Source organism: Garra rufa, chromosome 5, assembly GCF_049309525.1.
Source record: "Garra rufa chromosome 5, GarRuf1.0, whole genome shotgun sequence".
NCBI classification, from domain to species: domain Eukaryota; kingdom Metazoa; phylum Chordata; class Actinopteri; order Cypriniformes; family Cyprinidae; genus Garra; species Garra rufa.
In genome coordinates, this window is record NC_133365.1 from 5,090,877 (window position 1) to 5,105,920 (window position 15,044).

Here is a 15,044-nt window from a genome sequence, read left to right on the forward strand (position 1 = left end):
AACAAATGTGAATTTAAAGAATGAGCAAATCTGTAAAGAAAAGTGTTTAAAAAATGGGACATATATATATAAACACTGGAAAAACAAAACAAAAAATAAATAAAAAACATTAATGTTAACATTTCTCAACATTAATATTTAGAATTATTAATGTATATATATATACACATATATACAAATATTAAAATAAAATATTAAATAAAACACATTTATATTAACATTTATTAACATTAATAAATTATTTAGAATTATCAATGTACAATACAAACGTTTATGTAGAAATTTAAAGTATTTACAAACATATATATATACACACACATACATTAAAATAAACGATTAAATAAAACACTTTTATATTAACATTAATAAATTATTTTAATAATGTACAAATACAAACGTTTATGCACAAAATTGCATAAACTAAAAGGAAACGCCAGTGTGACGGCTTTTTCTTCTTCTATATATAGTCAGTGAGAGAGAGAGCACACACACACACACACACACACACACACACACACACACACACACACATCAAAATTAAAAAAAATGGAATAAAACACATTAATAGTATTATTTTTTTACATAAAAAAATTATTTAGAATAATTAATATTAAAATACAAACGTTTATGGACTAATGTAAAGTATTTATAAACATACGAATATAAAATATATAGGAAACGCCGGTTTGACAGCTTCTTTACATGCATTTTGCCTGCTCTCAGTACCCGTACCGTAAGTGCACGATTACACGCGCAAGAAAAAAGTGCGGCTGGCTTGACCGTGTATTTTAAGGCGCGGCTGGCTTGACCGCAGTAAAAAACACAATAAGGGACAAGGTTAGCCTGCAAAATCAAATGCATTAAATCAGCGTCAATAAGAATAGCACTTTTACATGTGAAAACAATTATGTTATGATTCAGTTAGCCTAATGTTAGTTGTCTAAGATGCAGTTTTTAAAGATTAAAAGTTTTAAAATGAGTTTCGGGTGATCAGCATCACAAGTGTTGGCTAAGGCGTTAGCTACAGAACGAATAGGCTAGCTAGTTACGTTACTTATTGCTCAAATATATGGTAATTGATTTAACTATGATCTGCGCAGCATTTTATACGTGGAGAGACAGTTTATGAATATTAGAAAACTCGTTCTAATTCATTCCCACTCTTATTCGGTGGTAACTTAACCCAACTCTGTGCTTCCTGTAATGAGAGCTGTCAATCAAGGTACAAGGATGTCCCTGTGGGTGTGATTATGATGAAAGTGACCAATCATAACAGAGTCAGTGCCCTCCTTGGTTTCCGCCCCAAATTGTCAAAAGTCATCTAGACTCGAGGGAGCAGAAATCAGCTGAGCGAGGAGAAATCCACTGCACGAGCAAAACAGCACTCCGCGAGCAGGATTCCACTGTACAAGCAGAGTTAACCTATGAGAGTATGCCAGGCGCTCGCGCGCAGCTGCCTGTACACCTCTCGGTTGTTGAATTTGTGCGCGAGTACTTTTATCATGCCAGCTGAAGGTTCATTTTTGCGTGTGTGAAATAACATAATGTGCTCGTGAGCATGTCTTACACGCTTATAACTTTTGACTAAAGAATAACGCCATAGACGTCACACATGTGACAGTGTGATGCTGTGTGTCTCTGTGTCTTCAGTCTGTGTTGATTGTGTGACTGACGTCTCTGTAGCGGCTCCTTATTCACCATCAGCTGATCCTGAGGAAACTGGACTGACGTCTAAATACTGAGAGTCCTACAATAAAACACACAGACAGTCACATATGAGACATTACTGCTGTCACATCACATCAGCCAGAGATATTAGTATATTCATATTACAGACAGAGATAGGAATGAACAACTGATCATAGATTAATAACAGCAACTCTCTCTTTATCACTTACACACAGAGACACTGGAAGAGATGAAATATTCATAGATCAGCCACATCACTGAGTTAAACTCTGAACAGTTTAAAGAGCTGACACTAAAAATTTGACTAAACTTGGATCAATTTAAAAGATTTAAACAATAATATACTCACAGTATAATAATGTCTCCAGTTTATGATGCGGATCATCCTTCAGATCAGACAGTAACTTCACTCCTGAATCTCCTAGTTTATTCTCAGACAGACTCAGGTGTCTCAGGTGTGAGGGGTTTGATCTCAGAGCTGAAGCCAGAGCAGCACAACCTTCATCTGTGACACCACAATCAATCAACCTGTAGAGAACAATAACACACTCTTCACTCTCAGATCAGATCAGTTCAGCTGTGAATAAATCATAAGTACAAACTTAGAGCACAAATCAATATGTCTGATGGATCATTGGACTGAGCTCTAAAATATCCCAGAACACAAAACATGATTATAACATTCATAGTCCAATTAAAACAGGATAAAAAAAAATGTTTTTCTTATGCACTGTATCTGTATTTTATATAAATTGTCTGTCTTATACAAAATCTGTCTATATTGTTGACACTATTCACTACACAGCATCTGTGTGTCATATGATCTTACCACAGTGTCTCCAGTTTACAGCGAGGATCCTCCAGTACAGCAGAGAGCAGATTCACTGATTCTCCTAGTTTATTCCCAGACAGATCCAGTTGTCTCAGGTGTGAGGGGTTTGATCTCAGAGCTGAAGCCAGAGCAGCACAACCTTCATCTGTGACTCCACAATATCTCAACCTGTAGAGAACAAAGACACAATGTGAATTGTAGTTGAAGTATCTGTAGTTTGTTATTGACTCTGGTCTCAGAGCAGGAGAGGAGATATAATGACAAGCATTGCCACATACTGCTGCTGATAGAATGAGATTTATGCATTTTGATGCTCAATGGAGCTGTTTGAAACTGTCATGTTCTTCAGGACTGAACAGACACACAGAGCTGAATGTGAGATATTGTTTAATGGTGATATAAGGACGGATCTGTCTGGAGAAACAGTCACTTGCTCCTCTAATAAACACCTGCAGGAGGACATTTGCTTCACATGAGCCACATGTTCCCCATTACATCTCATTTATTAACTCTTGAGATCAAACACATAATTTTTTTCATGTTCAGTTTCATCTGGCAGCTAAACTCAATAGAGATATTCAATGTCTTAATGTACAATGTAAGAACTACATTTTAGTTTCAGGATTTACAGTAAATGACCATTTTTCCTGATAACAAAGATGTGTGTCTATCAGAGAGATGATCTTACTCCAGTGTCTCCAGTTTACAGCGAGGATCCTCCAGTACAGCAGAAAGCAGCTTCACTGAATCTCCTAGTTTATTACTAGACAGATACAGTTCTCTCAGGTGTGAGGGGTTTGATCTCAGAGCTGAAGCCAGAGCAGCACAACCTTCATCTGTGACACCACAATCACTCAACCTGTAGTGAACAATCACACACTCTTCACTCTCTCAGATCAGATCAGTTTAGCTGTGAATAAATCATAAGTACAAACTTAGAGCACAAATCAATATGTCTGATGGATCATTGGACTGAGCTCTAAAATATCCCAGAACACAAAACATGATTATAACATTCAAAGTCCAATTAAAACAGGATAAAAAATTTTTTTTTCTTATGCACTGTATCTGTATTTTATATAAATTGTCTATCTAATGCAAAATCTGTCTATATTGTTGACACTATTCACTACACAGCATTTGTGTGTCATATGATCTTACTCCAGTGTCCCCGGTTTACAGCGAGGATCCTCCAGTACAGCAGAAAGCAGCTTCACTGAATCTCCTAGTTTATTCCATGACAGATTCAGTTGTCTCAGGTGTGAGGGGTTTGATCTCAGAGCTGAAGCCAGAGCAGCACAACCTTCATCTGTGACTCCACAATCAAACAAACTGCAGAGAGATGCACATATATTGAAACAGTTGAAACATGTATGTATTAATTGTGTAAAATTAATATAATTGATGTATTGAGTAAAACATTTAACCTATCTTTTAACTGGTTTAATGTGTTTACCACTAATCTGCATGTTGGACTGTGAACTGTCAGATTGTTCATGTGTTTTATTATAAGTTTGAGACCAACTCTTATTATTCCTCTCTGAATTTGTCTGAATCCCTGAAGAAATCTTATAGTGTCACTGAATAGAAAACACATCAAGATACTGACCACTAAACACTGGACAACATCTGCAGCACTGAATATTTATGAGCTGTTAACTTTGATTTTCTGAATGTTTTAACAGTGAAGTGATTGTTCTCAGTGATACTTACTGAACTGATCTGGATTCTTTAATCACAGGCAGCAGCTTCTGAAGAACTTTCATATTTTCATGTTCATCTTTTCCTTTAACAAATTTATCAAGACGAAACTCATTCAGCTCCTCTTCTGATGTCAACAACACAAAAACTACAGCTGACCACTGAGATGAAGAGAGTTTGGCTTTCTTTATTGTTCCAGATTTCAGATATCGTTGTATTTCCTCCAATAGTGAACGATCACCCAGTTCATTCAGACAGTGGAACAGATTGATGGATTTCTCTGGAGAGTCAATAGTCCTGATCTTTTCCTTGATGAACTCAACTGTTTTCTCATTGCTGTCAGAGCTGCTTCTGTTCAGTGTCATTATTTGTTGTAGGAGAATCTGATGAGACTCCACTGACAAACCCAGAAGGAACCGCAGGAAAAGATCCAGATGTCCATTTTTACTCTGTAGAGCCTCATCCACAGCTCTCTGATGAAGCTCAGATAATGAAACATGTTTAAACATGAATAGAAGCCAGTCCCTAATTGTAGACCACCAACTCTGGTCAAACACATTTCTGTTGTGGTTTGTACAGGAGAGGTGCACATATAGAGCTGCTAGATGTTCCTGAATGCTCAGATGAACAAAACAGAAGACTTTCCCCTGATACAAGCCCAACTCCTCTCTGAAGATCTGAGAGCACAATCCTGAGTACACTGATGCTTCTGTCACATCAATGCCACACTCTCTCAGGTCTTCCTCATAGAAGATCAGGTTGCCTTTCACAAGCTGCTCAAAAGCTAGTTTCCCCAGTTTGAGGATCATGTCTTCATCTGTCAGCTTCTTCTCATAGTCCTTCTCATGTTTGATGTTGGTCTGAAGGATCAGGAAGCGTGTGTACATTTGAGTGAGAGTCTTGGGAATCTCTCCAGTCTCTGCTGGACTCAACATCTTCTCTAGAACAGCGGCTGAGATCCAGCAGAACACTGGGATGTGGCACATGATGTAGAGGCTCCTGGAGGACTTCAGGTGTGAGATGATCCTGTCGGCCAGACTCTGATCACTGATTCTCTTCCTGAAGTATTCCTCCTTCTGTGGCTCATTGAATCCTCGTACCTCTGTCACTCGATGGACACACTCAGAGGGGATGAGATCAGCTGCTGCTGGTCTGGAGGTGATCCAGATGAGAGCAGAGGGAAGCAGATTCCCCTCAATGAGGTTCATCAGCAGCACGTCCACTGAGGCGGATTCAGATATATTACACAGTTTCACTTTACTCTGAAAGTCCAGAGACAGACGACACTCATCCAGACCATCAAAGATGAACAACACTTTATACTCATCACTGGATATTTCCATTTCTTTAGTTTCAGGGAAAAAGACATGAAGAAGATCTGAAAGACTGAGTTTTTTGTTCTTCATCCGATTGATTTCTCTGAAAGGAAGTGGAAATATGAGCTGGACGTCCTGATTCTCTTTCCCTTCAGCCCAGTCCAGGATGAACTTCTGCACAGAGACTGTTTTTCCAATGCCAGCGACTCCCTTTGTCAGCACAGTTCTGATGGCTTTGTCTTGTCCAGGTAAAGGTCTAAAGATGTGATTGCATTTGATGGCTGTGTCCTCTGTTGCTGTTCTCCTGGATTGTGTCTCAATCTGTCTGACCTCATGTTCATTACTGATCTCTCCACTCTCACTCTCTGTGATGTAGAGCTCTGTGTAGATCTCATTCAGGAGTGTTGGCTTTCCCTGCGTCACTGTTCCCTCATACAGACGACCAAACTTCTTCAGCAGATTTGATCTAAACCTGTTGAGGATTTCATGGCTGTAAAAAATACCACAGTATTACATGAGTTACAGAGGTAAGTGTACACATTACTAGACACACTAAACATGTAAGGTTTATTAAATGTGTCAAGTTATTAATGATGTATTTGAGTAATGTTTGATGAACAAAAAATTACCTGACACCAGGATTTGTTCTGTTCTGTGGTTGATTCATAGAATGGTCATATTTCTTACAGATGGGTTTTGGTATAACTGATCTGTGTGGCAGGATTGACCTTGAATCAAGAATCAGACACTTTGATATTGGTCAAATGTTTCTAATTACCTTAAAGGTATAGTCAACCCAAAAATGAAAATGTGATGTTTATCTGCTTACCCCCAGGACATCCAAGATGTAGGTGCCTTTGTTTCTTCAGTAGAACACAAACGAAGATTTTTAACTCAAACTGTTGCAGTCTGTTAGTCATATAATGGCAGTCAATGGCATCAATTACTTTAAGAATAAAAAAAAACAACATACACAGACAAAACCAAATTAAATCCTGCGGCTCGTGATGATACACTGAGGTCTTCAGATACAAAACAACCGGTCTTGTGCAAGAAACTGTTTTTAAAAAAATTATTTACTTGATATTGTTTTATGTCCACAGACTTCAACGTATCACATGCCGCAGGGTTTAATTTTGTTTTGTCTGTATTTTTTTTATTTATTTATTTTACTTTCAAAGCTGTGGATGCCATTGATTGCCATTATATGACTAAAAAACTTTGTTTGCGTTGCGTAAGAAACAAAGTCACCTACATCTTTGATGTCCTGGGGGTAAGCAGATGAACATCACATTTTCATTTTTGGGTAAACTATCCTTTACAAATTATTTTATTAACAATGCACTTGTTCAAGGTCACAACTGTACATTATTATTATTATTAAGTTAAATGCAACAAAAATTGTAAATCATTAACTCTACTCTGTGCTGATTACACAGACTTCTGTCCATATTTATTTATTACAGTGCTGAACAATTATAATGACATTTTAATTTAAAATATCTGCTACCATAATCATATCTTTTACAAAAATGTTATACTTAAGGTTAAACCTTGTTTCATCACTCTTAAACATAATTGGAAACTCCATAGACTGGTCACTCTTCATAGACACACAGCTGGGCTCTGCTTCTGATCTCTTCTGATCAGCTGAACTATAACAGAGAATAGGTTATGCCATTAATATTAATTTACGATTAAAAACACTTGTGATCTTTCAATTTATACTATGTTTATACAAAAGCCATAAAACTAAGTTTTAATATGAACACATTGCAGTCTTAAAGTTAAATAAAAAATATATATATATAAATAGGTTAATTTAATATAGCCTATATGTTTTCAAAATACCTGCATCCTGGGGAAAAATCTTCATCTCTGGATGTTCGTGTGTCATCCATGATGAAGATGAACAGATAAATTTGATGTCAAACTCTTACTCTGAGTGGAAATAACAAACAAATAATTGAGTTAAACGGATCCTGAGAGTCGGAGAAACAAAAGAACGACGGTGGCGTTCAGTCAAATACACAAATGATAATCTAATGTTCACACAAATGACTAAATGAACCGCATACAACAGGAAACACTAATGGAATATCTTATTTTGCTTTAAATATAAAAAATATTAAAGGACAGACGTCATTAAAGAAAAATACAAATGCGGAAGTTACCTGTAAGTCGCCTTTAATGTAAAACTACTTTCACTTTTTGTTTTGTGACGCTAAATGCAAAGATGACGTCACGTTACGTGCGCGATCGCGAGTCTCATCCACGCGGCGGCGCACGTTTTGTCCTATTACCTCAATAAATTGTCAAAAGACGTTCACTTCATATAATGTTAGGATATTCGCTGGATATTTACATATAGTGCACAAAAGCCTCTGTAGGGTAGAGTGGGGAAAATATTAATGTTTGTTGTTGCTATGGACTGCATAGACCAAAAAAATTAAGAAATATTTACTATGAATCTTACACTGGTGATGAACATGAGAGAAAACAGATTTCACAGAAATGATTTAATTTTCAGCAGTAAGAGTTTTAATGCTTTTTTGGTTTGTATAACATCATTGTAATATATGGGTAGTTGACAAATAGGCAGTCAAAATGCTTATTTTAAGACCATTTTTGAAGAAGAAATACTTATATTTATGTAGTGGGAAGTCTGATCTTTGAGAAAACAATAAAGGGTAACTTACTTTCATTATTTGTTTGTTTTAACTACATTTTTCTGAACTGTACCATACATTTGCTCTATGGCGTCGTGTGACATAGCAAATATTAAGATAAAAAAAAAAACCTCTTAAGAATATCTAAATATCATGAGAGTGTTAGGGTTATGGACTTCTGTTCCATGTTTTTGCTCCAGCCTTAGTTCTTAGTTCCTGTCTTTCCTTTTATGGTCTGTTTCCTGTCCTTGTTTAGTTTGTTAATTAGCCCCACACCTGTTTCTGATCTCTCTCTGATTATGTTCCTTATTTTGCTCCACTATTTATACTCCTTTCTGGTGAGTCTTTGGTTCTTTGGTCACAGTTACATTTACTTTGTGTTTCCTCTATATGTGACCCTGGACCACAAAACCAGTCTTAAGGTTAAATTTTACAAAACTGAGATATATACATAATATGAAAGCTCAATAAATAAGCTTTCTATTGATGTATGGTTTGTAAGGATTGGACTATATTTGGCCGAGATACATCTATTTGAAAATCTGGAATCTGAGGGTGCAAAAAAATCAAAATACTGAGAAAATCACCTTTAAAGTTGTCCAAATTAAGTTCTTAACAATGCATATTACTAATCAAAAATTACATTTTGATAGTTTTACAGTAGGAATTTAACAACTGATACTTACTTAATTTCCTAACTTCCTAATGATTTTTGACATAAAAGAAAAATCAATAATTTTGACCCATACAATGTAATTTTGGCTATTGCTGCAAATATACCCCAGCGACTTAAGACTGGTTTTGTGCTCCAGGGTCACATATGTTTTTTAAATTAAGAGGTCTGGATTACCTGTCTCCATCATCCCTACAAAACTGTGACAGAGAGACATTTATCTTCATTGTTAGATACTTATTTTCATGTAGTGTTATTTGTTTTATATGAAATTATAATTAACATAATTTTTTTTTCACCATGACTTTTTGGACAAACTTAGCTGTTATCTGTTAAAACTGCTGAAATGATGCCCTTTCAGGATGAATGATGATTATATCTCCCCTATTGCAATACTCAACTGTGTTTAAGATGTTTGGAGATAAAAACAAATCTGTGGTTCATTCATGCGTCACACCATGAGACATCACAATAAAGGACACAAATGGTATTTAATAAAGTATTTCTATTTAAATATGAACATGTCAAAGGAGAAAGAATGTTTAGTTTTGATATAAACAATATCAACATGCTTTTTTTAATTTCAAACTGAGTTTGTGGGGTAAAATTTGGCTTAATTCCTGTCCTTATCAAATCAAATCTCCTTATCAAATGTTTTCTAACTAGTTGTTTGATCAAATTATTTTGACTTTATATTTAAAATTACCTCAAGTTAACATCAAGTAGCTAGTTAGTTAAACAGTTACCATTAATTAAAACCCAAATAGCAAGATGTCTGTTAAATATGACTTTATCTGGAAAGCATCTGATATGTACAAACATCTATAGAATCCATCAAAGATAAAAAAAAAATTGTTTGAAAGGATTAATACTACATGCCAAGATACAAGCAATTGTCATTTATTCTTACAAAGTGCAAAAAAAGTGTTTTGATCATGCAGGACCTTCCTCAGTGTTCATGTATTATTGAAACTCTTCATTTTTCTATTCAATTCCTCATATATCAACACACGTGTATCTAATCAGTTCAATTAATGAATTAGTGATGGACCATTTAATTCATTAGCAATTTACAAATATATCCAGAGGAAATACAGAAAGATACAAAATAAAACAAATAAATACATTTAAAAAACACTAAATCAAAAATACAGAAATTATAAATAAAAATATCCATACAATCCATTGTTCTATAATTGAACAACAAATGAAAAAAAAAAAAAAAGATAATTTCCATTACAAATTTGTATGGCAATGCATTGGAAGTACCATATCTATTCCACAAAATGACAGTCATTAACTGAATGATTTAACTCTGTGAAATGCCAAACAATGTCTACATGGAAAAAAATCCCATTGGCCCTTTGATTGTTTCTAGATGGACTTCAGATGCAGCTGTATTGTGTATCGTGCACCAAATGATCTTGTTAGTTGTTAGAGGTCCACTGTGAACAAACATCTGACAGACATCTGTAAGATATCAGTTCTAAATCATAAACATCTTAAAGACATCCAATAGATGTCTATTTGACATCTGATAGGAAGTTGTATTGCAGATGAGCAAACACTCTAAATAATACATCTTGCAGACATAATGCAGACGTCAAATAGACGTCTCTGGGATGTATGTGTGCTATCAACTAAATGTTTTTCAAATAGGTGATTATAATTTTGTAATTCATAATTATTGATTGTATTCTAACTGCCTGTGCTATTTGGCAGTAAATCTTTTAAAGGTGCCATAAAATGCATTGATTAAATATTTTAAATTGTTCTCTGATATCTACATAGAAGATATATGGGATAGGTAAGGGCAAAAATTCTCCAGAAACGGTCCATTTACAACCCTAGGATTTGTCCCTAGAATTAAATGCTCTGTTATTGCCTTATTTGGAAGGTTCATGAATAATAAAGAGGAGCCCAGCTCTGATTGGCTGTTTCACAGAGCGGCTCGACTCCACTTCTGATGATTGGGCGATGCAAATGTTTGGGCCGTAACTATTAATGATCCTGAGACTATTGCGTAATAGTCTGTTTATGTTCGGATTAGCCTAGATTTCAGGGGTCTTTGATCAACAGCAGATTTATAGAAGAAGTAGGAAATGATGGTGTTTGAGACTCACAGTAGGTCATGTCCATGTGATGTACACAACTGTTATTATTCAACTATGTCAAGGTAAATACAGTTTTCCATTCTATGGCCTTTAAGAAAATTAATTTGTCAGACTCGATGTTATTTTCGGCACCTGTGGGGCAAAATGTCTTTACTTGAGTAAAAGTAAGAAAGTACTAGATTTCTAATGTAATTAATTATTAAATTATATTTAATGTGAAATGCAGTAAAAAGTACAATATTATCCTTTGGAATGTTGTGAAGTAAAATTTTCTAAAAAAACAAAACAAAAAAAACAATTTAATCCTTGTGCGACCTTATGGACATTTTTGTCCATTTCAGTTTTGTTTTTTGTTATAAGTGTGTCTGTGTTAATGCCAACTGCATCAATTTTGGCTCAGGTGTTTATTTTCATTCAAATTTTAATATTTCACCCTCATTTCCTTTAAAAAAATAAATTTTACCCTCCGTACAAAAAATACTCACAGAAACTTGAGGACAAAAATGTCCAGATTGAAAACTTATTAAAACTGCAATTTTTTAATCCAGAGCCATTTGCCTATAAAACGATGCAATATTTGCTAATAGACATTCATTCTGTCTGCAAGGCTTCAAATTTTACATTTTTACAGTTTTTTTACTAGATTGTGCCTTTTTTTTTATTTGGCATATTCTCTTTTTTTAACTCTAACACTACATAAAACATATAAATGCCTCAAAATTAATGTTGTTGTACTTCATTGACACACCCAAGAATCTAACAAGCATAGGATACATTTTTGCTTAGCATTTAGTATATGGAAATTAACTACTATTTTATATTTTTTAATAAAAAACACCTGTGGCATTATGCAAACAAACCAGCATTTAAAGGGTTACAATTCTGAAAATGAATGTTTGGTATCTATGGATAGAACAGATGCTGGTTAAAAAATTCACATCATTGAAAGTGGAAAAAAATATTAATATTTATGGCAGTTTTTGGACATGGACATTTTTGTCCTTTTTGCACCTATGCGTAACTTTTTTTTTTTTTTTTTTTTTTTTTGACGCACAAGGGTAAAGTATTCAAATCTTAGATGTTTAGTAAAATCCTTGTATTTTCTATTAAAGCCCACAATAATATTTAAAATATCAGTAAGCTTAATGTATTTAAAATCATCATTTAGTGGCTACTTGCAGATAAGAGGTGGCTGTCCTGAACCCTAACCCCAACATTTTATCCTAGGAAAATTAAATTAAAAATATTAAAAATTAATTTAAATATTTTTTGTCTTTTTTTCCATTGTTGTTTTTTAAAAGTTTCCTTTTTATTATTTAAAAAAATAAGTTAACAACTTTTACATTTTCTTTGTAAATTATGAATATTTTAATAAAAAAAAGTGCCCTGTATTTTCATGTCATGCATAGATTGCAAGATTGCCACTAATCATCTTCAGTCCAAGGTTTTTGATAGACTGAAATATTTTTATAACTTTTGAACAGTTTGACCAAAAATCATGAGACCCTTTCACACCGAAAAAACAATCTTTAGTGCTCAATTTGCTATTGATAAGTAATTAAATAAAGACTAATTACACTACTTTCGACATCCTCAAAATCTTATGTATGTCTTAAGAAATGCAGTATTAATATATGTCTATGTTGTAGGACAAGTCACAAACAGCTGAGCTCTGGGAGAAGCTGAATTTTGGCAATAAAGACCAAAATGTGAAATTCCGCAAACTTATGGGCATCAAAGTAAGTGTTCTCCTCTATTCAATATAGTCTTTTAAACTTCATTAAAAATGTTCTTAATTATGTAAACTGGAGAGAAATCTCATTTTAATATAGAAATGTTCTTTAATTATTGTGTTCCAGTGTTGCTTTATTTTTTTTTAATTGTTACAGTTTTTATTAATATTTTGAGTTAGCCTTTAATTTTCAGTGATTTTTTTTTTTTTTTTTTTTGTGGTAGTTTTAATAATGAGCCTAATTTCAGTTGTAGTTTTTATTCCAGTTAGTAATTTCAATGCTTCAGCTTTAACATGTCCAGTTGTTGTTTAGTTTGTTTTTGATCTGATATCTATGTCATGATCAGAGATGTTTTAATAGTTGTGTGTAATGATGCTAACCCTGTTGTGTTGAGCGTAGGGTGAAGAAGAAGGCTGTTCATCAGGAGCTGCTAATGAAGAAGGTCTGAAAACCTTGCAGCAGCAGGAAGAGATGTTCCGTAATCTGGACGTTCAGTATGAAATGGCCCGATCGCAGACGCACACACAGAGGGGAATGGGTCTGGGCTTCTCCTCCTCGTTCTCCTCCAGGGGCATGGATGCCGTCTGAACACTCTGTGTTTGTGCTTCTGGTTTCTGTCAGTTCTGGCTGTAAAGCTGGTTTGTACGTGCTTGTAGAGGATGCTGGTGCATTAGCTGCATGTATGATTCATCAGACCTGTCATTTTATTCACATGTAAATACAGTCGATTGCTCAAACGCGTATCGTCGCTTGGTCTCTGAAACTTGTTTCATATTGTAAAGCTTTGGTTTGGGTTTCGGGAGGGAAGTGTGGTTGTATATTTCACTGTGTTTGTACTCAAACTGTCTGATGCCAGAGATTCCTGATATATCACTGACCAAGGCGTAACAGGGGCTATGATATATTGTGAATGCTTTATGCTTTTAATAAAATGGTTACGAGATAAAAAATATATTAAGGACGCAAATTAACCTGGAAGACATTTCATCAGTTTCAGATGGGAAATGACAACAAAAAAAGCAACATTTCACATTTAGATCATACTTTTTTGTACATCTGATTATTTATAATACTAAAACACTTTGTCTTGTTTTCAGCCAAAATATCTAAAAATTCTTAAATCAAGAAGGCTTTTCTAGACCAATAAAAATAATTTTCTTGTTTTCAGAAAAAACAAGTCAAAATGAAGTGAGTTTTTGCTTAGAACAAGTGAAATAATCTGCCAATGGGGTAAGAAAAAAGATCTTATTTCAAACAGAAAACAAGATTATTTTTCTTACACTATTGGCAGATTATTTTGCTTGTTTCAAGAAAAAACACTTAAGTTTGACTTGCTTTTTCTGAAAACAAGACAATCATTGTTACTTGTCTAGAAAATCCTTCTTGATTAAAAAATTTTAAGATATTTTGGCTGGAAACAAGACAAAAAAAAAAATCTAAGTAAGAAAAGCAGTTTTTGCAGTGGAGAAACTGAAAAGTGTTTCTAAGTTTAAAAAGACCAGTAGCTTGTCGAGGTCAACAATTTAGTAATGGGTCTAAACACAAAACATTTTGGCCCAAAATATAATGTCTGAATTTAAATCTATGAAATATAATAATGAGTAGATTGGCTGATCATTAAATGCTACCTTAATATAATGCATTGTAAGCATACAATATAGTGTGCACTTTATTTTAGTGTATAACTGGCTATACTTTGTACACTTAGTATATTTGCCTGACAGTATTTGTTCTAATCAAAGTCCAAAATCAAATTTAAAAATATCCTCTTCAAACCAAAGTGCCTTTTTCAAATATTAATGAAATGTAAAATATATTTAAAATTTTATTTCTACAATTTTTACATGACAAAGTGAGTTCATAATCTGTTTCGCATGTAATAGTAATTTCACAATAGTGTTTAGAATTCTAGTACATTTTGGGAAAAAATATTAAATTATGAACATTTGTTACTTTTGACTTACTATTGTTCTAACATCATGTGACAATACGGACTAATTTGACTTTCAGTGCAGTTAATTTTTGGCTCTTTTGCAATTTCCTTTGGTATAGACACTGCAAAAAATGCTTTTCTTAGATTTTTTTTTTGTCTTCTATCCAAAATATTAAGGATTTTCCAGACTAATAAAAATGGTCTTGTTTTCAGAAAAAAAAAACTCAAAATGAAGTGTGCTTTTGTACTTATGATTTATTCATAAGTAATTTGTTTTCTGTTTTGTTTTGTTTTTTAACCCCATTGGCAGATTATTTTGCTTGTTTTAAGCAAAAACTCACTTTTTTTTTTTTTTTTTGGAAACAAACAATTTTCTCATCTAGA

The 15,044-nt window shown here is 34.0% G+C and overlaps 1 protein-coding gene and 1 long non-coding RNA gene across 2 annotated transcripts; one reads left to right on the forward strand and one right to left on the reverse strand.

The window, feature by feature from the left end:
* Positions 1 to 3,698: 3,698 nt before the first annotated feature.
* On the reverse strand, positions 3,699 to 7,439 carry LOC141334387 (NLR family CARD domain-containing protein 3-like). The gene is made up of 3 exons (XM_073839448.1): positions 7,390 to 7,439; positions 7,092 to 7,193; positions 3,699 to 6,028 (listed from the first exon to the last, which is right to left on the reverse strand). Exons 1-3 carry the CDS (start codon positions 7,437 to 7,439, stop codon positions 4,231 to 4,233), a joined length of 1,950 nt encoding a protein of 649 aa, XP_073695549.1. The 3' UTR covers positions 3,699 to 4,230.
* Positions 7,440 to 12,642: 5,203 nt separating this feature from the next.
* Positions 12,643 to 13,694, forward strand: LOC141334326 (uncharacterized). Its single transcript, XR_012355540.1, has 2 exons — positions 12,643 to 12,733; positions 13,127 to 13,694. It is a non-coding gene; the product is annotated as an uncharacterized lncRNA (long non-coding RNA).
* The last annotated feature ends 1,350 nt before the right edge of the window (positions 13,695 to 15,044 follow it).

What these genes read in the sequence shown, in the direction of transcription:
- LOC141334387 (XM_073839448.1), bottom strand. Translation starts at nt 7,439, where the DNA reads ATGGATGACACACGAACATCCAGAGATGAAGATTTTTCCCCAGGATGC. An exon ending in GATTTTTCCCCAGGATGCAG is followed by an intron (nt 7,194 to 7,389) that starts GTATTTTGAAAA and finishes TCTCTGTTATAG; the next exon opens with TTCAGCTGATCAGAAGAGAT. An exon ending in TTTAAGAGTGATGAAACAAG is followed by an intron (nt 6,029 to 7,091) that starts GTTTAACCTTAA and finishes TATTTTTTACAG; the next exon opens with CCATGAAATCCTCAACAGGT.